The following is a 26223-nucleotide window of genomic DNA, read 5'->3' as shown; positions in this document are numbered from 1 at the left end:
TTGATACTGGGGGCTGCCCTGACCTGGGTGCAGGATCTTGCACTTGACCCTGTTGAACCCCATGAGGGTCACAGGGGCCCATCTCTCCAGCCTTTTAAGGTTGTAGTAGGAGAAGACATGTCTTGGTGAGAAACCAGAACAAGAAGCAAGGAAGAAGCAAAGGAAAGCAGCAGAAACAAGACAGGGGGAAGGCAGCCCCTGCTTGTTCATCTCCTGGGGCTGAGCGCCCCCCACAATCCAGCCTTTTGCAGGGCCTTTCCTGCCGCCATCGGGCTCTGATGCTTTCTGACAGTCCCCACTGCTGGCAGCCCTGCCCGATACCATCGCATCCAGCGCTCTCGCAGGGGACCTGCACCCCTGTCCCCCCAGTCCCAGCCTCGGTGGGCCTCTCTCCAGTTGCTGCCTGGCCAAGGCCCCAGTCTGCTCCCACTGGGGCCGAGGAAACAAACACCAGAGACCTCAGGCCAAGCCCTGCCAGCTTTATCGGCCAAGGTGCAGAATTACACAAACCCTGGCTCACAGAGCTGTGCGTAGCAGCAGCCCTGAGCACGCTGATGTTGGCTGGCCCTGCACAAGGCCACCCTGTTCTGCCATCAGTTGCATCCCTCCTAATCTCCAGTTTCTGTGCTGCCTTCCCGCAGCGTCAGCTGCAGAGCAAGGTCTCGGTTTAGTCATGGCCGCACTGAGTGGCCTTGGCTCAGCGGCAATGCCAGATTGGCCTCCAGCATTCACATCCTGATGGCAAATGCCAGCTGCACATGTCGGGCAGGGATGCAGGAAGCACTGGGCTTGGTCCTCGCCATGAACCACCGCAGGTTTCCCCTTCCTTTCTCCAGGAGGCATCTCCCAGACACTGCCTGTCCAAGCCCGCACCCATGCACAGTGCTGGCAAAGAGTGGCTCGTTCAGAAGGGCCTCGGATCCTGGGGAAACGTCCTCCAGCACGGGGACACCGGGGGGTCAGCGTGCTGCTCCCTGTGTGGTGCCCAACCCATGCACCCCAGGGGGACGCAGGCTCTAAGCCTGGGGCAGCCTCTGGTTTCTCGCTTGGATGCAGGCACTCGTTGAGCGCCGAAAGAACAGGGCAAAAACCAGCAGCAATGTCACATAGTCACCCTGCTGGTTTCGGATGAGAGGCAGAGCCTTGGAGCAGGGATGTTTTGGGATCTCTCCACGGGCAAGCTAATCATACAGGTATTACTTCAATTATACACCTTTATACGCCCATTACACGTGCATTTTAAACAGCCGTAGTGCCTGCAGCGACCGGTGCCAGCAGCTCCCTTCCCCAAAATCAACTGGTTGTCTCATCCTCCCTTTGCAGACTGTGACCGCGGACCGTCCCACGGGCACTGCCACCACACTGGGCCAGCAGCCGCAGCACTGGGCTCTGCTGCTTCCACAGCTGGCAGCTAAGAAACGCATTTTACCCCAGCAAGGCACAGCGGGCACCAGCCCAGGGTTTGTGTGACGTGGCAGGCCAAGCCACCTGCCTCTGCCAGGACAAGGTATGGTGCTCTGTACCACGGTTGGGCTGGGCACCATCGGCTACCAAGAACCTTCCCGAAGAGACCCAGGCTCTGTATGCAGCTCAGGGGCACTGGGGACCCCAAGCTACAGTGGAGTCCCCAGCTCTGCCTCCACATGGAGGTTGGACAGGGGTTTGGGCACAGTAAGCTCTGGACCCAGCTGCTTCCCAGCGCCACAGCTGCCAGGCTGGGGACCCCAAGTACCACTGGCACACCACACCGCGGATCCAGCTGCTGGCCTGGGCCACACACACAGGCAGCTCGGGGCTCACCCACCAAGGATAATTTGGTCCCGCGATGCTCCAGGGCTTGGGTCAGGCCCAGGAGGCACCACCTGAGCCCGGAAGGTGGGAGGTTGCTGGGCTGGAGCCACGACTAGGTGCTGTCAGCAGCATGGAGGCCCACAGGTTACGTTGTGATATAGCAAGGTTGAGTGATGCTACAGCACACGTGGGGCCTCATTCCCCATCCCGAGTTCTTTGGTGCTCGCCACAATCCCCAGAGCCTGCCCAGCCTCCCAGGACTGCTATTGATAAGTAGCCGCAGCCTCCACATGTGCCAGGCTCCCTGAACTCAAGCCAAAGGGGACCGTTCCCAAGCCTGGGTCACTGAGCCCCACAGCATTTCTGTGTGGGAAAAGCAGGAACACGTCCCACTGCCGGAGCTGCTACCCCAGCTCTGGAGCTGCAAAGGACCTAGCAGGTCGCTCTTGTCTCACAAGCATGCAGGATGTTATTTATGTCCCACTGGAGCTTCTACCAGGAGACCTCCAGGTCTGAGCTCTGCTCCCAGAACTGCCCTGGCATTCGTGGGGAAGGTTAGGGGGACCCAAAGCCACCTCCTCACCCAGACTTGGGAGATGCCCATTTCTCTGCCCTGTCAAGGAGCCTGTGGGGAGCACTTCCCATACAGAGATCCACAGTTACTTAATGACTGCACCTTTATCTAATTAAAATTAGTGATTATTAGCCCCCAATAATGCTTCAATACAGGCAGGTCATATAACTGCTGGTAATGGATTCACAATTGGGAAGCAGCGGCTGAAACAGAAGCTCATGTGCCAGTGTCTGTCCGTCACCCAAAGCCAAGGATGACCTTGGGAAGCCACACATTAAACACACCCGGGCACTGGGGTTTCACGTGGAGAGAGGGAGAGTAACAAAACAAGGAATCAGCCAAGCAAGGCAGCCTCTAGGTCTTACTGCAGCAAGGTCTATGTGTAGCTATAGATTTTTTAATGGTGTGGAAGATGGGAGTTGAGCAAATCTCTCCCATACTAGAGCTGGGAGAAAGGTAAGAATTGCAACACACTCCTGGATCATCCCTGCCTCCACCCGTGCTGTGTCATCTTGTTAAACACCAGTGGGAGGGTGGGGTGATGCCTCCACGCAGCAATGCCTGGCACTGCGGTGCCCTAACACACTGGGAAAAGGTGAGGCACGCCTAGCCCGCAAGGCATCCCCCCTGCCTGTATTTACACGCTTTAAGCGCCATTCTTGCAAGTTTTTGCTCTGTTTCTTGGCCTGCATACGTTGGGAACAGGGTGGGAGGACAAAAGGGATGCAGCAAGCTTTCAGCAGGCTAATCCCCTCGTTGGCATGCAGTTCAACAAGGGTTTAAGCTTCCCTCCTGGGTCAGTTTGCTGCACTGCTCCTGGAAGGCACTGGTGAAGCAGCCGGGCTGGTTTGGTGGCATATCAAAGTCTAGAGGTACCAGGCTCCCCAGCCATGCTCTGCATTGCTCTCACAGCGGTGTGCAGTATCACAGCATCACAGGACTGCAGCTGACAGCCCTCTAGCAAAAAAGGTGACATTCTTGTCCTGAATCTTATACTGGTAGATCTGGACGAGATCCTGCTCTGCCGTCAGCTCCAAGGACACTCTCTTAATTATTTTAATCTGCAAAGGGAAAGGAACAGGAGTATCATCCCTTTGGCTACCCCAGTCACAGCACCCTCATGCCCATGCCTCTTGCTGGCCTGCAGGGAAAGGGGATCACTGATTAAAAAAAAATAATCATACAGCTGCCTGTAACCAGTCCCTTTGGTGGCAGCCGCTGACAAAAGACCAGGCAGGAGCCAAGCCCCAGGGATTCAGCTGCTCTCCCAGCCCAGAAGAGATCGCTACGGGCCAGGCTGAGATCCACTGACAAAGGCAGTTTGGGGAAGCTTCCTACGAAATAGGTATTTTTCTTTGCCATCACCTTGGAGCAGGAGACAGCCTGTGCTGCAGCTGCTGTATAAACTCTTTCCAGATTCCAGAGATGGGGGAGTCCCAGGTGGCAGGATGGCCCCTGAACATCTCCGCAGAAGCAGAGTCACAGCCGTAAGAGCCCAGGTGCTCCAGCAGATCCTGGTGACCGCAGCAAGGCTGCTTGTTAGTCCTTAACCATGCTGCAGACCAGGCTAGCCCTGGGCCACCCCAGGGAGCATGTCTTGCCCACCCTCGTGCCTGCAGGCAGTGCTGTATGTGACAATACCATGTGCAACCTCTCCATGCTCTCCTGTGCGTTACCTGCCCATGAACATCCTTGCAGAAGCCAGTCACCAGCCCCTCTACCCACAGGATCAGGTCACTGTGATGGCACAGGGAATTCACAACCAGTTCATTTTCCTCATCTTCTGAATCCTCGTTGCTGTGAACCAGCACCACAATGTTCCCCTGGAACGAGAGCACCAGGCAACGATGAGCCCCTGGCTGACTCCTAATCCGCTCAGCGTAAGGAAGGGGAGATAGCAGGGCATTTGTGCAAGCTCCCGTTGCTAACTAAGCTACTTAAGACATCCCCCAGCACAGCAGCTGGTTCTGAGCTAAAATCCACTGGGAAAATAAACAGCAGATACATATATAAAACTCTGAAACAGCTTGCTGTATACAGATTGTGTATACATATACACATACACACACATATATGTAATGTGCAGCCTAAAAATAAATCAAGCCTTTGTTACGAGGCAGCCGTCTAGTTAAACCAGTCTGTCAGGCCACGCAAATGGCAACTCTGAATGAATTCAGAGCAGCTAAATAAAGACATGGCCAAATGGACGCAGCCAGAGCTGTAATGCTGGAACCTTCACAGCTCTCACAAGAAGCAAAGAGCTTCCCAACGCAACACCAACTCTATTAAAAATATATCCCAAGAGTCTCTGCTTCAGCCCATGCAGGTCACCAAGGACTTAAAATAACATGAAATTCCCAGTCAATTAAAATGTACTTTAAATCTTCAGAACATCTTAGACAGAAATAGAAGTCTGTTAGCATGATTTATCATAATTTTTAGCCGGTTTGGAAGTAAATATTCTCAGCAAGCAGAACATTCCTTGTCAGCATTTACAGCACAAACACCTTGGCACCATATGAAGTTCAGGATAACAAAACCCGACACCATCTTTCTCACTCAAGCAGAGAGAGAAGTGGCCAGGGTGGGGGACGCTGCAATGTAAATAGCAAAGCACAGATGTAACTAACCATTTTTGGCTGTGATGCTCTCAGAAGTTAGCACATCACTGGGGAGATCTTCACAGAAGTGCTGCGTTGTCATATGCCCTTAGAAACCAGCCAGTGCAACACAGAGCGATGCTGAAGATCGGTGGAAGCAGAGACGTACGTGCCCTCCAAATGGACCTTCATTTCTGTCCCCTGTGAGATTCACCAGCCCCTCACTGCCTTCGTAACCTGCTTCCTTCCCTGCCCTCCCACATGCACACAAATGTAGGTGTGAGTAGAGATCTCTGGAGAGACAGGAGCTCTAAGAAACACTCCTTTATACCTCGAATCCCTGCTCACACTTCAGGGACAGAGAAAGCCCTTCTCTGCACAGCACCTCCTGGGAAACCAGTTGCAGAGGACCCTACACAGGTACTCCAGGGACTAGCACAGCTCCCTGAGAGTAGCCCTACAGCAATGATTTGAATTTCTTGGGTACCTAAAGCCTTCCAAAAACCTCATCATGCACAGGTGGAAAAAGAAAAGTCAGGCTTTGCTCCAGAGGCTTTTCTGTACAGGAGGCTGCATGCAGAAGGAGCAGTACCTTCAGCTGGGAGCAGACGGTGACTCTGCAGTAGTGGATGAAGTCCAGCACCGCCACCGGCCTGGCACCTAGGCTGAGCAGGACACTGAGGTCGTCCACCAGCAGGACGGGGCCCTTCCAGGAATCGCTGCCAGCAGGGGTCAGGGACACGTGGACGAAGTCAAACAAGGCTTTGAGGTCAGAAGCACTCTCACTGGAAAAGAAGGAGGTCTCAGCCGGCTTGGCCCATGCATGCATTGTGTGTCCCCCTCGTCACCCACTGACCCAACGCAGGGAATGCCAGCCTGCACCCTGCCTGCCGTGACAATCACCAGGTCCTACATTTCCCTACAGTCACTGCTCCTTTACTCATCTGTGTGTGGTGAAACCCTCCTGCCCCATCCTGCCTGGCCTTGGGCACTGCCAGGGCTGGGGCACCCACAGCTGCTCTGGGCAGCCCGTGCCGGCGCCTCGCCGCCCTCACAGGGAAGGATTTCTCCCTCAGCTCTGATCTCCATCTGCCCTCTCTCAGCGCAAAGCCGTTCCCCCTTGTCCTGGCGCTGCAGGCCCTTGGGAAAAGCCCCTCCCCAGCTTCCTCGCCGGCCCCTTTGGGTGCTGGAAGGTGCTCCAGGGTCTCCAGGAGCCTTCCCTTCTCCGGGCTGAACAGCCCCAGCGCTCCCAGCCCGGCTGCGCAGCAGAGGGGCTCCAGCCCTCTGGCCATCTCCGTGGCCTCCTCTGGCCCCGCTCCAACAGGTCTGTGCCCTCCTTATGCTGGGGGCCCCAGAGCTGGAGGCGGCGCTGCAGGGGGGTCTCAGCAGAGCGGGGCAGAGGGGCAGAGCCCCCTCCCTCGCCCCGGCAGCCATGCTGCTGGGGATGCAGCCCAGGGCACGGGGGGCTTTCTGGGCTGTGAGCGCACGTGGCCGGGTCACGTCCAGCTTCTCGCCCACCAGCACCCCCAGTCCCTCTCCTCAGGGCTGCTCTCAATCACTTCACTGCCCAGCCTGTGTTGATACTGAGGGTTGACTCAACCCAGGTGCAGGACCTTGCATTTGGCCTTGTTGAATCTCATGAGGTTCCCATGGACTCACTTCTCCAGCTTGTCCCAGTGCCTGATGCTACTGCATTCCAGCAATGCCCGCTCACATGGACCCAAAGGGGGGCACAGTCCCACAGCACAGGGGTCTGCGGGGTTTCAGCACCTGCCCTAGGTCTCACCAAAGGCCCACCTGCCCCAGCAGGACTCTGAAACAACAGAGAGCCAGAAGCATACAGGAACTGAGCAAGTACTTGGCAGTGGTTACACAGGGCAGTATCTGCCAATTTAACAGCCCTCAGTGTAATTTTTTCTATCATCGTCAGACACGGAGAAAGTGAAGTGAGAATAAAAACAAAAGCCAGCACAGTTAAAGCAGCGCTGTTCTCTTGGATGAGAATAAAACTCATAATAATAATAAAGGAATAAAATTGCTGGGATGGAGTTGTATTTGACAAAAACTGTTTAGTGCTGAAATGAATTTTCTCTAGACCTATGACACACTTGGCCATGAGGGCAGGGGCAGAATTTGCCCTAAAATGCTTGAGAAGGGGAACAGAATCCCTCTTTGAGCAGCAGGGAGAGACAGGGTAGGACAAGCACAGCAATGTGTGTGTCACTGGCATTTCCCTTCACTCAGGTGTCCAGCTACTGAGTCCTTGGGCCTTGGAGGGAAGCCCAAAGGGAGACGGGGTCTCAGCCATGGACCTTGCTGACGCTCTCAGTGTTGGTTGTGGTGGCAGGAGACACAAGGAGGGAAATGCTCTGTGCTGGGGGCCCTGCTGAGCCCCAGAAGAACCACCAACTGGTCAGGTTTACCTTATAAACTGAAGAGGACTGGGCTCTCCTGACTGCTCCTCCTCCTCTCCAAACAAGAGGTCAAGGCAGGACTTGAGGCCTTCCAAGAAGACAAGTTGCCCCCGTTCTTTGGCAGCTGTCAGACTGACTCCCTCAAGAGAAGAAAACATTATGTTGCAGAGTGAACAGCTTAGGAGGAATGGTGCAAACAGAACCAAGCAGATCGACAGCTGATTTTTATCAAGTCTCTAAATGTGCTAGTAAAAGTCAATGCTTCAGTGAGTCCTCCACAGGGGGATGAAACAGGCAGTTCAGTTACACACAGTGTTGGACACATTTGCTCTCCTGTATTTTGCCAGGAGATAAGAAAATGAACACCATGATTTGGGTACTTGAACATCCTGGAATTGCTCCTGGGAAGACAGTCTCATTGTATGGGAGAAAAAACTCCAGAGGATGGGAGAGGGTGGGTACAGGCTTCTCCAGACTGCCCCAAGAAACGCTACTGTGAGCAATTTCTTCGCCCTCTCTTCTTGGGTGGCAAAAGCCTTTGGTTTCCACTATCTCTGAATCACTGTTGTGGGAATAATGACTGGCACAACCCACACACCTGAGCAAGGCATGGCCTGGATCTGGAGAACACCATGGGCTGGGCACCCCAACACTTGCACAACACCTGGGATTGTGCAAGCAGCCTCAGCCCTGACTCCCTTCGCAGAAGAAGGGACCATGACAAGCTGCCTGGGGATGCTCAAACTCAAGCTGAGATTTCCTGCTCTCAGCCCCCGTTGATGATGAGGCCGACCTTGAGAGCCACACACTGGGCACGTCCAGCTCCAACAGAGAAAGCCCTGGCAGAGTTGCAGCAGAGACGCAGAAGACCCCAGCTGCAGATCTAGTTCATGAACTCTTGTCTCATCCTCCTTTCTTTCATCAGCAAGGGCTACTTTTGCCAACCATTCTATAGCTCCTCAGCTTAACTGGTAACTGCATCAGTTTACCTTTCAAGGAGAAAATTTATTACCTGTTACTGACGTGATTGTGCAAAGACATCTCATGCACATTATCTTCAAACCTCACCCAAACTGTGCATTTTCCAGCAGGAAATTTGCTTGGCAAAATTGCTACCCACATTTCACAACAGGACTGTGATTTCTTAAAATGGAACCAAGAAGCATTAATGCCAAGATTTGCAGCGTCTCAGCAGCCTGGAAAAAGGGCTGTTGTGCAACGCAGCAGGTAGGTGGACAAGATGGCAAGACAGACGGGTTTACAAAGGGTTCAGGAAGATTCAGCTCAATGCAGTATTGCTTGACAGGCAGAACTGGTGAGCCAGAGGCAGGGAACCAGAAACAAGGATCCTGAGAAAGCAGTTCCCATATTCCCTGAGAGAAAACATCCCTTTGGGATGCTGCAAGATTGTGAGAGCCCTCAGAAGAAGGTGGCTGAGCAGGACTGGTCAGGAACAGAGGTGAGCCCTAGGGCAGAAGCAGGAGCCCTTACCTTAAGCCAGGACTGGCTTCTGTCTGAACGCTGGAAGAGGCACACACTGGCAGTGCTGGTGCTTTTGACCAGGAACTTTTTAAGCATCACAGAATACACAGATTTTTGCTTATTTCCTAAGCAATCATGCTAGGAGCTGCAAGACAGTTGAGCACAGAGTCTGCGTGGCCCAGCAAGGGAAAGGCTTGTTAGCAGCTCTTCCTCCAGGACCTCGAGTGCTGAGCAGAGCACTGCGCTTGGCACTGTCCCAACACCTTCCTTTGAAAAGACTCTGGAGGTTTTCCAAGCATTTCCCAGTCCTCACGGCACCCCTGAGAGTCACCATGCTCTCTCTGCTCACACACGAGAGAGAGTTGCAGCAAAGTGATGTGTCCCCTTCTGTCTCCTGCTTTCTACCCTCTGTTTCACCTGCTTGACATTCCTGTTATCCTGACATGAAAATGTTTTAAACCCCCTTCCCTTTTTTTATTTTAAAAAAATAATAATTGTACAGCCACATCTTAAGCATTTGATCAATGAGACAATCCCTACAAGGGGCTGGGCCCAGCTGCTTTGTGAGCATAGCATTTCCACATGAGGACCTCCAGAGAGAAGGTCTGGGTAGATAAGAACGAGGTCCTTTCCAGGAAGATTAACCCTGAGCTCCTGCAAGGCTTATCAGTTGCCACACGTTCAGTGCTAATGAGAGGAAAGACAGATTTCCACTGCTTTCCCTCCCCGCTGAAATGTGAGGGGGAGAGATCCATTCATCAGGGCTGCTGCCAGAAAACGCTGTCTACGGCAATTAGAAAACAACGGATCGGAGGCAACATCTTCCATCATGGCCACGGGATATTCTGACAAGCATCCTGGACTAGCAGAGGCTATGCTAGGGCGAAGGCTGTCTGATGTGCCCACCTCAGATCCAGTTTTTAAATCAGCTCTGAGCTTGCCCTTCTTTTTCCTGGTCTTCCACACATGCTTCTGGGAGGAAATTGGTCCCACCTGCCATGCAAACTCCGGGAAGGAGAGCCTCAGGCAAGGCACCAGCCCACGATTTCAGACATATCCCTTTTGTCTTCAAGCACCTTCTCAATGAACAGCATCAACCAGCAAGTGTTGCAGCACACTCTTGCCTCATCTAATCCACATTGCCTCCGCCCTTTTCCCCTTCTCCCAGGCAAGCCAGGAGCAGTAATTCCCATGAATGACTCTTACAGAGTGCAGGGCCCTTTGCTCTCCCTGCATACTTCCCACCAGCCCCGAGCCCAGCAGAGGCTGATGTGGGCTGCAGGCAGAGGGATTTGGCTTTTGCAGGTGATATTTGCTCACTAAAACCATGCCAGAAAGCAGGGCAGGAACAGAGAGCTAAGGGAAGCCTCTTGGGCAATTGCAAGACGGAAAAATTTCTAGCCAAGGACAGAAGAACCTTTATGTGGCAGGCCAGGAGCGGGGAACAGCTGGCAAATACCTGACATGCCATACAGCAGGGCTGGTTGCAAAGCAGTCTCACAGACCTCATCCCCTTGTGGATTTCTGGAGGCCACAGGACTCGGCACTTGCTGAAACACTTTGCTGCAGTCGTGGCTAAATTCACTATTGATGCCAATAATTCAGGAACTGATTTTAACTTTGCTTCAGCCACTTCTTCCTGCACACACAAACTCTATACTTCGTATCAGCAAGAAAACAGTGTCCCCTCTTTAAAATACCCAGCAGCTTAGTGCTCTTACACCAGGGCCTCCCTGGATGACAGAGAGAAGGGCCACAGCATGACAGGAAGGCAGCCAGGGTAATGTGCTTGTAGGTCAGACAAGGAATTCAATCCCCCTCAGTGCCATGATGTTCCTGGATGGACTTAGCAAGTCCAGTCTCATTTTCCAACTGGGGAATTAGGTCCCCCAGAGAGACAGCATTGGATGGAGACCTGGACACAGCCCACCGCAGTTATCGACCACAACAAACCTCTCCTTCTCTCCCAGCTAGCAGCCCACCTGATGTAACCTCAGGACGCATCAGGACAGCTCGGAGACAGTGGAAAAAGTGCTCAAAATGACCAATGGCACCTTCCTGACTGCCATAGACACTACACACGTCCCTGCTGCAGAGCCATGGTGTTGCAGAGCACCCAAACAGCATGCATTACCAGCACTGAAAGCTTTCATTATCTCACACTACCACACTCCATTGTCACTGAGAGCACATAGACATTATCTCTGGCAATCTGTCATTTATCGATCAAGCCCAGAAATGCTTCTGAAAAAGCAGCTCAGCATGACAGGAGCTGCAAGCTCTGCAATGGAGCACAATTGTTCTTGTCCATCTGGGATGCTGCCAGCCAGGCAGCGTGGCGGCCCACCAGCCTGCCAGCAGTGATGTCCCTTCGAACCAGAACCGCCACTTGCTGCTGGCCGTTTCATAAGAGAAAGCAAAATATTTGTGGGAGAGAACTAGTAATGGAGCATGTGAGGCAGCGGTCATTAGCTCAAACAGCGAACGCAGCTGTGGTACAAAGTACAACAATCTGTGATCAGGCAACCGGCCAAGGTCTCTTCTCAAGTCCGACTACCTGCAGGGGAACACAGAGGTGACCAGGCAATGTCCTCTGGTCTGTGAGCTCAGCGCTGTGGCAGGGGACAGGGGAGCAGACAAGAGGGAGACCAAATGGGGACAAATATGTTTTTCCTTTAAAACAAAAGAGGGTGGGAACATCAATCTGGTAAGCTGCCCTGGTGCCATTAGTCTTGCTACAGCCCCCATGTTCTCTACAAGGTCACGACAAATAACATTAACTGTCCCTTAAAATTAAGTGCAGATCCTCATGAAAAGAGCGGGATTTGCAGAAAAGGAAAAGCATGAAGCCAGTATTGCAGAGCCAACACAGCACAAAAATCCAGGGAAGCTTTTTCCTACAAGTAAAAATCCATCACTGCATTTAGCTAACACCTAAGGAACTGGTTCTGGACTGGTAAGACCTGGCAGCGCTGTGGGGAAGCAGCACATAAGGCAAGCATTACTTCAATTATGTATAAATATTTAGTATATCACCATATATCAAGTGCTACACGGACCAGATCCACAAAACATTACTGTAAAGACTGCATAATACAACCCTGGCTCCAGGACCCTTCCTCCCAGGCCTGGTACCACCCCATTCCCAGCAGAAAGAGGAGCATCACTAAGTTATGAAGCTCTTCCAACTGCAGTCTTTCTTAAGTGCGTAATCTCCCGCTAGGAATGATTATACATGGGAGATCGAACCTGTGGATAGGATAACATAACGCAGGTGGCTGCACACAGACCAGATTCTCCCAAATTCCTGGAGGAACTACAGCCTAACCCCTGCAACTCTCCTGGCCAACACAGAGAACCAGGCAGCTGGTCTTGAGCTTGCCATGGAGAAAGAGAACGTGATGGGAGTGATTTGGTGGAGCACGCAGCTCACCTCACTGCAGCATGACACAGCTCAGGGTACTGCCCGAAATCAGTGTTTGCTGCAGACACGTAAATGACATCCCAACTGGTCTCCCGTAGAGATGTACAGCAGCAAATTCTTAAGCAAGTCTAGAGTGAAACTATGCTGCCAAAACCCACCTTTACTGAGCCAGATGTGTTCATTTAGGCAAAGAAGGATTAAAGCAAAGACAAGATCTTACTGAAACTCGGACAGATATAACTAACTGACGTTACAACCTCCAAATCCTCAGAACTTAGAAAGAATTCACAACTGACCACACAGGCACCTGTGAAGTTATAATGTAAGACTGACTCAGACTTGAAACCAATGGGACATTGTATTGTTCTTCTTATCAGCTCCCTTCACATCAGTAACCTTTTTATTGAAGCATCAGACAGCAAATCATTTCAATTTGCATTGCACACGTGCTCCAGCTAATCCTCATGTTCTCTCCCTTCTCAGACTCTCTCACGAGGGAGATGACAACAGCACCTATTATAAGCATACACACAAGCTGCACATCAGGAAATTTCACCACATCAGGAAACACGCCAACAAACGCGATTCTGCTTTTAGAGCAGGCAAGGATCCCACCTTTAACAGCTGAATCTCCTACCTACACCAGTTGCTATGCCCCGTTTTCTGTCCCACTTAGCAAGTTCCCCACTAAGATTTCCTCTCTCTGCAATCAAAGGCCAGAACTATTCAGTGCTTGCAGAGGCTGGTTTGCTCAGCAGTGGGGAATCTGCTCTGCAGGGGAATCACATGTTGAGTATCTGCCTGTGAATTAAAGCTCCAAGTGGAAATGCTTTGCTTGCTCAGTCCATTTTATTTTACTCAGGTCTGAGCTCTCAGAACACTGATCTTTTGAAAAGGTAAAAACTGGGTAGTAAATAAAATACAGTTGTTTAGCAAGCACCGAAACTCAACCCACATTTACAGTGGGGAAGACACCGTTATTGCAAGAGAAGGGAGAACCAATGCATGCACGCCCTCATCCCCTCGGCCCCAGAGGGTCACCTGGACTTCCCAACTGCAGTATTTCACATCTGAGCACTGTACAAAAGCTGAGAGATGTGCTTTAAAGCCAGAGCTCAGACTGATTTGCTGACACTGCAAATGACCCTGCCTACTTTGTTTCTCCATTTCCTCATTTCAGGGTACACATAATCCTTGCCTGACTCACCACGGGAGGAAAATCCCTAAGGATGTACTTCAGTGCTTGTGGCTTCTCAGACGGCTCAAACTGATGGCTTGGCCTAGAGGCATACAGGTGTCCTTCTGAATCTACAGGCGATTCAGGTAACCACAAGGTAACCACAGGACAAAGGACGAAGTCGCCTCAGGAGCTCCTGTGCCATACAGCCAGTGCATCCTGCAGGTGTACAGAGAGGCCCTAAGGACACAGACATAACAGCGTTTTTTCCCTCAGAGCACTAATGAAACTACATCTACCAGCCTTGGCCCAGCACTGGAGAATGCTGATCTCCAGAATGTCTAAGCACAAAGAAAGCAAGCAGCTGTTCAGCGCTCTGCCCTCTCTGGGGCAGAGCCCCTGAGGCCCTTGCAGAGAGCCTCGTAGCCAGGTTTTTTGCCCTGTACCACATCCCTTCTCCAGTGGGGTTTCTCCTGGGGATGGATGCTCTCCATCCCCTACCGCAGGAGTGGCAATCCCGACTGTCCCTGTCAAGATGTGGAAACTTCTGCTCACATGCAATTCCTGATACCCATTCTCATTCCTCTCCACCCAACAGAAACTACCTGTACCTGTAATTATTAACCTACGCAGAGACACTTACCAGCTTCTGTGCTACGATGTTGTAGTGACTGAAGGACTGGAGCAGGGCCACAAAGCAAACCTTACAGCCAGCTGGGTGAGAAGACAAAAAGACACATTACCATTTCAATTTTGCAAGCTGCCATCATCAAAACACATAAATCACAGTGGCCAGGATACAAATATGTCTGGAAATGCCTTGAAGTGAGACAAGTCTAGGCAGCCCCTCACTTGCTCATGGTTGGGCTTTCAATTTTCACCTTCCTATAGGATTTCCACAATAGGGAAAATGTTAGTCAGTTTAAAAAGAAAGGAAAAGAACAAGAAAAAGATGATATAAAACAAGTAGGAGGCTCTTCTTCTGTCTCGTGCCATCCTGCCCTGATATCTCCTGGCACTGTTTGCTGATATTACTTCGAGGAGGCCAACAGCCGACCGTGACACGAACTACTGAAACCACTGACGTGCCAAAAATTCCTGTTTTGGCTCTCATAGGGCAAGTGACCTGGACTGGAAAAACACAGAGAACAAGCAATTCTGACAAAGACACCTCACTAAAACATGATTTTGGAAAACCTGACATGTGACAACATGGCCTTACGGTTTGAGAATAAACAAACTCAGTATTTTTTTCTCCCTGTCGAAGAGCAGGACATGGATTTTAGGTGGAACAAGTCAGCGGCCCCAGCTGAGCCTTCACTGACCCACTGACTCCTCAGAAGCTCCCAAAGGTTTTGAGCACTAAGCAGGTACCTGGACAACATGGGGGTGGCTGCAGACACAGAGTAGCTGGCACCCAGGTCCTGGGGTAGAAATGTGAGGGTGACAGCAAGCACACCTGCCTCCTGATGTATTAATAATCCCAAAGGGCTGCCTACCCACAAGAGATAGTGAGACTTCCCAGGCACGTGGGCAGCTCTATCAGGTTTGCTGCTGTAAACTCCCAGGACAGTGCTGCTGGTTAATCACAGAATCACAGCCTGGCCGGGGCTGGAAGGGCCCCCTGGAGCCCCCCCAGCCCACCCCCCTGCTGAAGCAGCTCTCCCAGGGCAGGCTGCACAGAGCCACGTCCCAGCGGGTTGGGATGGCTCCAGAGAAGGAGACCCCACAGCCTCTCCGGGCAGCCTGTGCCAGCGCCCGGCACCCTCCGGGGAAAGAAGTTTGTCCCCAGGTTCCGCAGGAGCTGCCTGTGGTGCAGCCTGTGCCCGCTGCCCCTTGTCCTGCCACTGGGCACCCCTGGCAGGAGCCTGGCCCCGTCCTCCTGCCACCGCCCTTAAGATATTTTTAATAATAACAATAACATCAATAATAACAACAACAACCACCTGCTCTTTGCTCTCCACAGGCTTTCCTGCAGTTTTGCTCTCTTCCATTAAGTAAAACCATTTTTTAAAAATGGAGTAAAGCCATAGCTGAGGAAGCAGCAGTTATGGGGGCAGGATGCACACAGCTCTGTCACCTGCACGGCACTCTGAGCTAAGTTTCAAGGCTGACAGGTCCATATTTGCTCGTCTAGCTGCTTTGCCAGCAGAAAGCTGGAAGAGTCCATGAGTCCAGCACTTGCTCTGCAGTGCCTGGTAGGTTACTCACAGGTGAAAGTGTTAGCAGAAAAGCAATCAGGCAACTCGCCAGGCTCTTTGTTTGTTTCTTTACTGACTACCAGCTATCTACTTGTTAGTTGTTCCTGTTCTTTTTAATTACATTATAAAAAACCTGGCTAGTGAAGGAATTACAGTCAACACCTCACTGTCAGATGCCCATGTGATTTACAATGTTCACAGCACTAATGACAAAACAAGGTGCACAGACATTACAAGATGTACCCAAGGATACAGAGCAAGTTCCAAGCACAAGTCAGGATTGTAATCCATAAATCTTGACCCCAAAGCTTTGTGCTACTCTGGGGATGCCTCACGCTCTGCAATACCAGCTTCTGCCCATATAGAAACACTTTACCCTGAAGGAACCTCGAAGGAGCAGGCAAAGGCAAACCCTCGCCTTGGAGAACTCTGCTGCTGACATACCTCTGAGGTAGAAGGAGAGAAAGTGGTGCACCAGGAAGCTGCCATCTGTTCTGGTGTCTCCCAGCAGCGTGAATTTACCCTGGAAAAGAAGCAGCAAAATAACTTAAGAGAGAAAGATGAGGGCACAAACTGTTCCATCTTGGTAGACAAGATGTCTGCTCAGGCTAGGGGAAACTCTGCAGGTATTAGTCAGAGAAAGAAGTGGACAAGCAGCACTCCAGCCACCTGTCCCTTTACAAAAGGATGCCAGCACTTCCTCTGGCCACATCCCACAGGGAAGCATCAGAAGATGTTGAGTTCACCGCTTTCTGAAAGACATGCCCACCAGCTAAAAGCTCTTGCGCTAGACTGAGACCCGGCTGGACTCCCATGTTCTGTGCCCACCAAGAGCCACCTCCCCACATGGCAACAGGCAGCTGCTGCAGGGGACACCGAGAAGCAGCACTGCGCTTTCCAGTGCCCCAGCACACCCAGAGCACAGAGGTATTCATGCCCCTGCTGATGGATGCCCTCATCACGGGTGGCTGTGAGCAATTCCCACTTCCCATCTTTGTCCCCGTCTCCTCCGATTCAGTCATCTTTCTACTCCAAGTGGCACAGATGGCAGGGGTACAACAGCCAAGCACTCTGTTCCCAGTCCATCCTCCTGCTTCTACAGCCAGCATCGTCTGTGCACTTACAATGGCAGCCCTGCTACAGCTGCTACTTCTCTTGCCCCAAACAGCCCTCCCTGTCCCCTGTTCCAGGCCTACCTCAAACATGCCACGTTCAGAGCAGAAAAGCTTATCACCAAAATATGTGTACTGGAGCACAGCTCCCCGCACAAAGTACATACACCTTGTTTTGATCATGCAAGAAATTAATTCCGTTCATCAGTGCATGCTTGTTATCAGTACCAGTCTCATCAAGGCATTTGTTTCCATTAAAATCTTAGTCAAGATGTTTCTTTAATCGATAGAAATCATAGAAGGGCTGCTTTTAATCACAAAGGACTTATTAATGCCTCCCCTAACCTCTGCTCCGCACCCCCCAATCTATTAGAAGAAAAGAAAAAGTCTTTTGCAGCAAGAAGCAATCTATCCATAGGCCATTCACAAGCCATCTATCAGAGTTAACTCCCCAATGCTGAAAACGTGTTATAAAGCGGTGCTAATAGAATGGCAAATATTGAACACATCTGCAGGGAATGCAAAGCAGAAGCCAGGGTAGAGAAATGCCGCTCTGCTTCAGCCAGAGAGTTCTTTCCCACTCAAAAAAAAGGATTATACTTCTGTGGCCATTACAGTAACAGGAGGCACCACCTTGGTGAGCACCTCGCTGAGATGTATCCTCCATGGCTAAGTCTCTCAGAGGAGTCTCTGAGTGCAAACAGCACAAGCTTAAACATTCAGCAGTTTATCTTCCACATGACTCCATCCTCTTCAGCTTCCTTCTTCCCTGCAATGACCCCCTGCAACAGCAGGCTGAATGCCACCCCACGTACCCTCCCTTGCCTGCCAGCTCTCGAAAGGCTCTCTCCTTTGCTCCCACATACACTGCACAGAACACCACAGGATGCTATCATTCAGAGCATACATTACTTCGCTTTTGCAAACCTTCCAGTTATCAACCCTTAAATCCTGTCAGCCCTCACTTCACTGTCACACTGCAGCTGCGTACATAGCACTCAAGACTCTTCATTCCTCACACTTAGATGCCCAGCTAGCAAGGGGTGGCAATGTCCAAACCGTGCATCTCCAGAGCACAGCTAGTGGAAGGAAGGAAGGCAACAATTCCAGACAACTCCAGCATCCTGCTTGTGGCCACAGAACTGCCCCAAAGCCTTGACCAACACCAGACCTTGGGACACAAATACAGGAATTGTGGTTCTACCAGCAAAGCCAGCAGGAATCTGTGAGGCCCTGGAGGTCCTGAGGGCAGGCAGCTTCCCCATGTTGCCAGGCAAGAGGAACTCTCCTGCTGAGAAGCAAGTAAGCCCCAGCCCCACCACCAGGACCTCGTTTGCTGGCATGCAGAGACCCCGCAGCCCCCAATCTGCCACCACAGACACGTGGCCTGATTCTCTTCCCCCTTCTGTGCATCCTTCTCAAGCCCAGAAAGACGATGCTAGCGATGAAGCACTTCCAAAGGCAAGGCCTTCTTGTAGCACCTTCTCCATCTGTCTGCCCCAGCCCGCTCCCTCCACACTCTGCTTTCACACTCTTTCCACCTGCAGGCTACAAGGCAGAAGCTGCAGCTACTTGTTAGAAACTGCCAAAATCCCTTGGCAGGCCAGCAGCGGGTGTCACAGGCATTCAGCGGTGACATGTCAGAAACACCCACACAGGCGGCAGCTTCATCCACCTACCAGCAGTGAAGGCAGTCGTCAGCACTATGAAAATGGCACAAACTAACCGTGGAGATGCAGAAATTGGGATGGCAGAGACAGGAAGAAGAGATTTGCAAAGGGCTGATGCTTTTTAAGCACAGCAGGACACCAGTTTCCAGCCAGCCACAGACAGATACCTCGGCACACACCATGGGCTGTGTCTCCCCAGGGGGAGAGCCCAGCTCTAGACTGCACGGCTCCATGCAGTGATCGGTGGTGACATGGAGTGGTGCAGAGGGGGACTTGCAAAACAAGAATACTCATGATTTACCACCAGTTTACTCCATCTCATAGTGCATGAACTCAGCCTTCCAACTCTGGCATCAGGAAACACCACATGTTCTGTAGCCAGCCATATTCCTGCTGCCAGACACCTCGACAAAGAGGAATCTGGAGCACATGGTGGGAAGTCCAAGTCCCTGGCTGATGGGAGAGGAGGAGCCAACTCTTTGTAGAGGAGCCTTTGGTTCAGCTCCTCGGTTGGATTCTGCCTGGGCTGCCAAGTGAAAACCCAGGATCCTGAGGCCAAATCTCCTTTGCTCTGCAGCATTTCCTATTCCCATCAAGGTGAGCCCTCTGTCTCCAAAAACAGGTTTGTGGGTGACCCACAGGAACCACAGGGACTTGGGAGTTTACACAGCCTCAGCATTACCCTACCCTTTACAGAGCGACAGCACCACCACCGAGCCTTAGCCAACGACCTCTACCAGCCCAGCCGTGCTTCGAGGCTCTGACCTGGATCCAGCAGCTCTCTGCTGGGCCTCCCTCCTGCAGCCCAGCCCTGCCCTGCTCCGGGCAGGCTGACATAGAACCACCTGACACAGAATTACCCGACATGGAATTACCTGTGGTGCCTTCCAGCCCAGGGAGAAAGCCCTTCCCTACCTGCATCATCCACCCCACAAGGAGATATGGGGGAAAACTCAGACTTTCAAAATAAATTACCACCCCAAACCAACTTTTATTATCTACGCTACGACCTATCAGGTAAAACATGGACAAATGTGTAACACAGGAGTATTTTATTAACTTTTCACCTGAAGCATTTCACCGCTTATACAGGGCAAGGGCCATTTAGGTACAGCGCCATTTCATTACTACAAAAACTATATGGGTGGGTTACACTTAGTTATCCCAAGGGAGAGAAACCTCCAGAACGCACCACAGGGCCCGGAGGAGCGTGGCTGGCGAGTTCACCACAGGCAGCGACCACGCACCGACACACCGGGAGCCGAAGCCTGCGGGGACAAGGCCCGGCCCCTCCGTAGCGGCGGGGAGCGGAGCCCCGGCCGTGGGGGGCGGCGGGGCCGGGCGAAGGAAAGAGCCGGAGGGCCCCGCTCCCGCCATGTCCCGCTCCCGCCGCCCGAGGAGGCCCCGCCCCTCCCAGCATGCCCCGCGCGGCTCCCGGCGCCCCGCGCTGCCCGGACTACAGCTCCCAGCAGCCCCACAAACGCTCCCCCGCCGTCACGGTGGCCCCGATCCCGTCTGCCCGCCCTCTCACCGGCTCCGGCCGCTGCGGGCAGACGCCCAGCAGCTCGTTCAGCTCCGCGAACATGGCGGCCGGCCGCGACGGACGAAGGGGACCCGCGAGCTTCCGGGCGGACAGAGGCGCTGCGGCCCCGCGCATGCGTTGTGCGCTGTCGGACAGCGCCGCCTGCTGGCGGGGCGGGCAGCTACGCCCGGGCTGGGCTCAGCCCACCCTGCGCTGAGGGGGCCGCGGGGTCACCTGCCCCGGTGTCTCGGGGGTGACTCCGGCCTCCCAGCGCCCCGGCTGCCCTGGGCCGTGGGTGTCACCTGCCCCGGGGCAGGCCCCCGTGCCTCTGAGGGTGGCTCGGCCTCCCAGCGCCCTGGCTCCCCTCACTGGCCGGCTCCCCTCTGGCGGCCCGCGGGGCATGCGACATCGCTGGTCACACTCGCCCTGGGGTCCACCGGGCCTTCCCTGCCAGGGGGTTCGGCAGGGCAGCCCCCAGCCCCGCCCGGTGCCTTGGGTCCATCCTGCTACAGGACTGGGCCTGTCCCAAGGTTGGGCTCCATGAGGACCCCTCAGCCACCCCCACCCCCACCCCCGGCCTGCCCCAGCCCCTGGGCCGCAGCACAACCCTCCATCCCGCTGTCACTGAAGGCGCTAAGTGGGACTGGATCCCAGGCCCACCAGCAGCGACTGGCCTCCAGCTGGATGCGGCGGCCCTGGTCGCTGAGTCACGAGTCATGAAGTGGTTGGGGTGGGAAGGGGCTCACCGCCCTGATCCCTGGCCCAGAGTAGCCCCTTTGGGGGCTGCGGTGCCCGGCATTTACACAGCACAGAAAATATGCCTTGGGACAGCAGGATATCGGGAGGGATCTGTTACTCTCTTAATATTCCCTATTAAGTTATTAGCACACCTGAGTGCTGCTGAACATTAATTTGGCACTCTCAAAAGAAAGAGACGCAGCAGTTCCCAGCTAGCAGCTGAGTAGTAACAGCAAATTTACAGCCTGTAACCACAAAAAACTACATTATTTAGTGTTATTTTTGCCCGCATGCATGAATTTGCATATTTTGGCACCAAATTCACCTCTCCGTTTCATTGCCTCATGTAAGCTTTTGTAACCTTTGGTTTCTGTAATGCAGAGGAGGCTTGCCCAGCTGCGGGGAGCCCTGACGGAGCCCTGGCTGCGCCAAGGGGCCTGGGGAGAAGATGCACCAGCCTGGCACTGTCTCGTCTGCTGTGAGCATTAGGGGGCATCAAACGATGCTAATAAATGGCAAGTGCTGAGCAAGAGAGAGAAGATGCCTGGGTGCTTTAGTGTGGGGCTCTTCAGAACCACAAATTATCCCTGCTGAAGGTTTAGGAGGGTGAATCAGTGGGAGAAGGGGACAAGTCCCTAGAAGAGGGATCACCCGAGGACCACCACCAGCTCAAGAAGTCCCTGAGCTGCAAAATCCTGGGGCCTGGGAGAAGAGCTGTGGGAACACAAGAAGCACTTGCTTTGCCTCGGTCTTCCCTCACCTTCTGGTTAGGATGGCTGATGTGGAAAAGGCAGTGGGCTGCATGAATATTTGGTTGAGCTGTCACGGCTGTTCTTCTCTATTTCCTATGTTCATATGTGTATTATCTGTAAAAATTATCATCCTGTTCTCCATCGTTTCTTCAGAGTATTTAGTAATATGCTGGATAAAGGCAGGTCTCAGCCCAGACCCTCAGATATCCCGACATCGCAGAAACCGATAATTTGTGTCAGCCCTTTGCTTCCTGTCTTTTAACCAGTTATTTAGCTGTGAAAGGACTTCCTCTCTTACCCTTTGATGGGTTCATTTCTGTAAAAGCTTTAGCTGAAAGCTTCTTTAAAAGTCCAAATCACTTTGCCTTTGTTTTCCTACCCTTTCACAGAGCTGGGAACCTAGGTCTGGTCTCAGGGAGTCCAGTAACCAGCTAAGTCCCTGCTCTGTGTTGGTGCAGCCAGAGCCTTAATTCCCTCACCACCCTTTGAAATAGTCTGGCTCCTGGCCTCCTAGTTCACATGGTTTGTCTGCAGAGCCCCATTCTGCAACACAGACGACAGCAAAGGGAGTTCAGAGACGGCGAAGAGCCTGGAGATGTTCCTACCTGGGAGCTCTAATAGGGCTGCATTTGTATGCTAGCGAATATGCCATTTTCAGACCACCTTTTGTCTGCACTGTCACATTTCTCTCTCTGTAGCACTTTTCTTCCAGTTCCTTCAGGAGCTGCAGAGCCCTAAATGCCTTGTAAATGAAATGTAAAATCCTCTCTTTTTCTCTTTGCAGTGGGAAGGGGACCAAAACCGCATGCAAAGTACAGCTGCATCTCTCAAAACACCTCTTGTCCTTCTTAATATATTCCTTCTCACATTTCATGACTTGTTACCGTGTGAAGGCAGTGAGAATTTTGCTGTTAGAACCGTTGCCCCTTCCCTCCCATCTGCTTCATGCTTATTTGCAGTATTTACAATGCAGCAAACCTTTTAAGTATTGCCTAGTGGAGCCATATGGCATCCATAGGTAACAATGCTGCTTACAATTAAGCTCCTCTGCTATGTCAGACCAGCGGGTAAAAAGCAATTCATGACCAAGAGTAGAAAAGAAAAAAACAACCGAACAAATCAAGACAATTAATCTTGTGGTGTTTGAGGTAATTCCCAAGAGCGTGGCAGGGAAGGTTAACTAAAAGCACCAGGCTTCTTGAAGTGAGTGCGTGGAAAACAGTTTTTAGGGAGAAGGCACTTTGATTTACCTTCTTTGATTATCTCTTTCTGGTGACAGAGATGCCTGTGTTACTTATTGCTGAGCTATCTGGGATATTCCCGTCCCTTTGGATTTTAATGCACAAATCAAATTACAGCACAGCAAAAGGAGCGTACCAAAGTGGGAGGGTTTTCTTGTCTTCGCATAACTTCGTTGTTGCTGATATAATGCTAAATGCTTTAGTAATGCTTTGAGTCATAAAAGATCATTAGTGCTTTGAGGCCAAAGAAGGTTAATAAGAGAGCAGATGTTGGGCTGACTCAATGGCCGAGTAAGAAAAGAAACGGGTAAGTTGTCCCTTTAACTCAGCTTGTGTTCGGGGGATAAATTCAGCCCGCTCAATGCTCGGGCCTTGACATGGCAAAAAGCAGCTGGAAGGAATAATGGATGAGCTGAACCAGGTGCCGAATTTCTCTGAAGAAATGCAAGAGCCAGGCTGAAAAGAATTTCTAAGCCAGCAGGTCCCTCCTTGTGACAGCCAGTGGGAAAAGGGAGCCTGGAGCCCAGCGCAAAAGGCAGGGCTACTCCCTGGGGCGGCTGCTGCCTGCTCCTGCCATTGTGGCTCTTGCTCAGATGTGTCACCCTGCCGTAACCTCGGCCCTCACCCCTCTGCCATTAACAGCGCCCTTCTCAATAGGAAAACTCGGGGAAAACTGGCTTCTTTTGGTTGCGCTAGCAATGCAGACATCTGACTTTTTTTTTTCTTTTTTCCCCCCCCCAGCTTGCCTATACTTTGCAAACACCAGAGCTCAATATGGTTAGCTCCTCATTTCAGACGTCGCTGCCTGTGGTGGTTGTGTTTGGACCCGCTCTCCCCACTTCTGGCAGCCAGCAGATTCCCCTGTGCCTGCTGGAAGTGGGGCTCAGATATTACACCGACCAGCACGGGACCTCGCCATCTTCCTTGGGGACTGGCTTAGAAACGCAGAGGGTGAAATAGCCAAGCAGCACCCAGGGAGCGAGGAGCGCTGGCTTCCCCCTTCCTGCCTCCTTTAGCTTGGCAGTGGTTGGGAAAAGTGCTGCTGAGAAACAGAATCCCACAGGTATTTACAAAGCCTCTAGTCTGTGATTCCCCGAGGCTGCAGATCACAGAATCATACAACAGTTTGGGTTGGGCTGTGGGGACAAAGCACCAGGGAGGAGGTGGGGAAAATAAATATGAATTTAGATGCCTGAGGACACGGTAAAGCAGCTGGGACACCTGAGCTGCCTTTAAAAGGCACCTACAAAAGAAAAATGCAGAATGGCATCAGTGCATATGTCTCCATCTTTTAGCTTCTCCTCACACTGGTTGCATGAAGGTAGATACCCACTTCAGGCTGGGATTAGTCTCACATCTGGGTATTTGCTGTCCTGGAAGGCTTTAGAGGAGACTGATATGACTGGGACAGAAGGAATACAAGGTAAATGGAGACAATAGATAGGAAGGGCAATGATTTTTATTCTTTCCCTTTTCAAATCTTACTTTTTACCTATTTTTATACGTATATACATATCTATCCCCCCGTGTATGTAGCAACTATTAAAAACACAAGAGAAAACAATTAAGAATTGCCATTCTGTCAGCCCCCAGTGACAAGAAGATGAAGCTCATAATCCCGTTCTGCAGAGGCAGCAATCTGGCAGAAGGACAGAAGAGCAGGCCTGACATTTCTGATGAGGAAAAAGCAGAAGCATTGCAGGATCACTGAGCATAACACTGGAGGGACCCAGAGAGGTCGTGTAGATAGAGCAACACCTGCCGCCAGGCAAATCAGCTCAATTTAAACCTTTCTTGACAGATGTTTGTCCAACCTGTTCTTAGAAACCTTCAGTGACGATGGCTCTGCCCCCTCTCTTGGCATTTCTTTCCAGTCCTTCGTTATCCTCACTTCATACTCTTGCTGCTAATGTCGAACCTAAGTATCCTTCGTTACATTTATCCATGGTTTGTTTGCTGATTGCCAGTAGCTGTGAAGAATAATTTACTGCATTCATAAAGCGAGGAGGAAAAAAAAAAGAGTTTTGATTCAATTTTCAGGTCACCTTTAAAATTCACTTTACCATTTTGAAGCAAAATGCCTGCTGGCTATTCATGAGGGGTCTCTAGGCCTTTTCCAGCAGAGACTGAAAAATCCCTGGGAAATGTGCTGAAACCAGCAGGGATCCAGCAGCAAATTCGTCTCAGCAGGGAACCACTGAGATCCTGAGTTTGGCTGTGAGCAAAAGGGGATCAAAGCAGGCAGAGAAAAACGCTGCCCTCCTCTTCCAGATGCAGGTGTTTGGTTCTCTAAAGACATCGCTCTCTGCCAGGTCCTCTGCCCTTCCCACCCACCGTCATCCCTCATCCTTCGCACCCCTTAGCCTTTTCTGACTCTGTTCCTCATCTTGCCCCATTTTGCTTTTCTTCTTGCCTCTTTGATCACCCCTTCCACAGCGCTTCCTTCTTGTCCTCCCTCCCAACTCTTGCTCACAGAGCTCTCCCACAGCTCCTTTTTTCCTGCCCTCTCCTATTTCTCCCATCTCAAGTACAGCATAGTCTCAGCAGCCTGAGGATGATACAGACAACTTCAGAGATCCACTTCTCTGCTCCATATCTGTATCCCTGGCCTGGGACACCACTTCTAGCAGAAGCTAGAGCTCTAAAGCTACAGAAGAATCTCCTCGTCTTCTCTCAAATCCTTCCTGAAATCTCCTCCTTTCCAGTGTCTACACAAAACCCAGCAAGTTTGGTTCATCTTGTGCTAAACCCCGCTGTCTGCCATGCCAGTCAGTATTGTCTCACTGTTTCTTTGTACTTCTCTACCTAACAGATTGTCTCCATCTGCTGTCTCTTGCCTTGCAGTTAAATTCTGAGCTCTCTGAAGCAAGAACTGTATTTTCAGGCTGCATTTTTGCAACACCTAGCAAAAGGCGATCTTCATTCAAAACCAAGACTCCTAGGTGCTTCTGCAGAATGGCTTCTAATTCACGCAAATTGTATACATAGAGCTGAGCAATATTCCTGAATCAAGAAATACTGGGGAGTGAGAGAAGCAAAAAGTCAGGTGTAAAGCGTCTAGCAGATAGAGAAGGCAGACTAGCTGACCCTTTCAGCCCCACTTCTGTCCACGCAAAGTGGTGTGCTGGAAAACGCAGGCTCATAGGAAACATTGATGAGAGGAAGCCAGGGGATCAACAGTCCCCCAGCCTCCCTGCCTGGGAGAGTCAACAGCTCTTGCCACCCTCAGATGCATCTAATCTGCTCTTGACAACCTCTGCAAGGAGAGGTGCCCACCCTCCCCAGGCAGCCTGTCCTTGTGGTGCTTCCTCCTTACAGTTAGGAAATGCTCCCCGATGTCTCTCTGAACTGTCTCTTCGAGCAACTGAAGCTCACCATTTGAAGTTCACCTCTTTTGGGGGTCTTCTGACATGCCACCACAGACCCTGGTTATTCCCAGCCTTTTTGAAGAAGGCCTTTACGCCCTTTGAGACTGTTCTCATGTCTCACTTGGTCTTCAGTTCTCCACACTGCCACCCCAACCCC

General features: G+C 51.8%; 1 protein-coding gene across 1 annotated transcript; it reads right to left on the bottom strand.

Moving 5' to 3' along the window:
• Positions 1-1196: 1196 nt before the first annotated feature.
• ELP6 (elongator acetyltransferase complex subunit 6) lies at positions 1197-20111 on the bottom strand. Its single transcript, XM_055706856.1, has 7 exons — positions 19977-20111; positions 16108-16186; positions 14106-14176; positions 7389-7519; positions 5558-5750; positions 4042-4188; positions 1197-3426 (listed from the first exon to the last, which is right to left on the bottom strand). The coding sequence occupies exons 1-7, from the start codon at positions 20100-20102 to the stop codon at positions 3298-3300; spliced, it is 876 nt and encodes a 291-aa protein (XP_055562831.1). The 5' UTR covers positions 20103-20111; the 3' UTR covers positions 1197-3297.
• Between the last annotated feature and the right edge of the window lie 6112 nt (positions 20112-26223).

Source organism: Falco cherrug, chromosome 4, assembly GCF_023634085.1.
Source record: "Falco cherrug isolate bFalChe1 chromosome 4, bFalChe1.pri, whole genome shotgun sequence".
Classification (NCBI taxonomy): Eukaryota; Metazoa; Chordata; class Aves; order Falconiformes; family Falconidae; genus Falco; species Falco cherrug.
The sequence above is the reverse complement of the archived record's forward strand: the minus strand, read 5'-3'. Positions and strand labels throughout refer to the sequence as shown.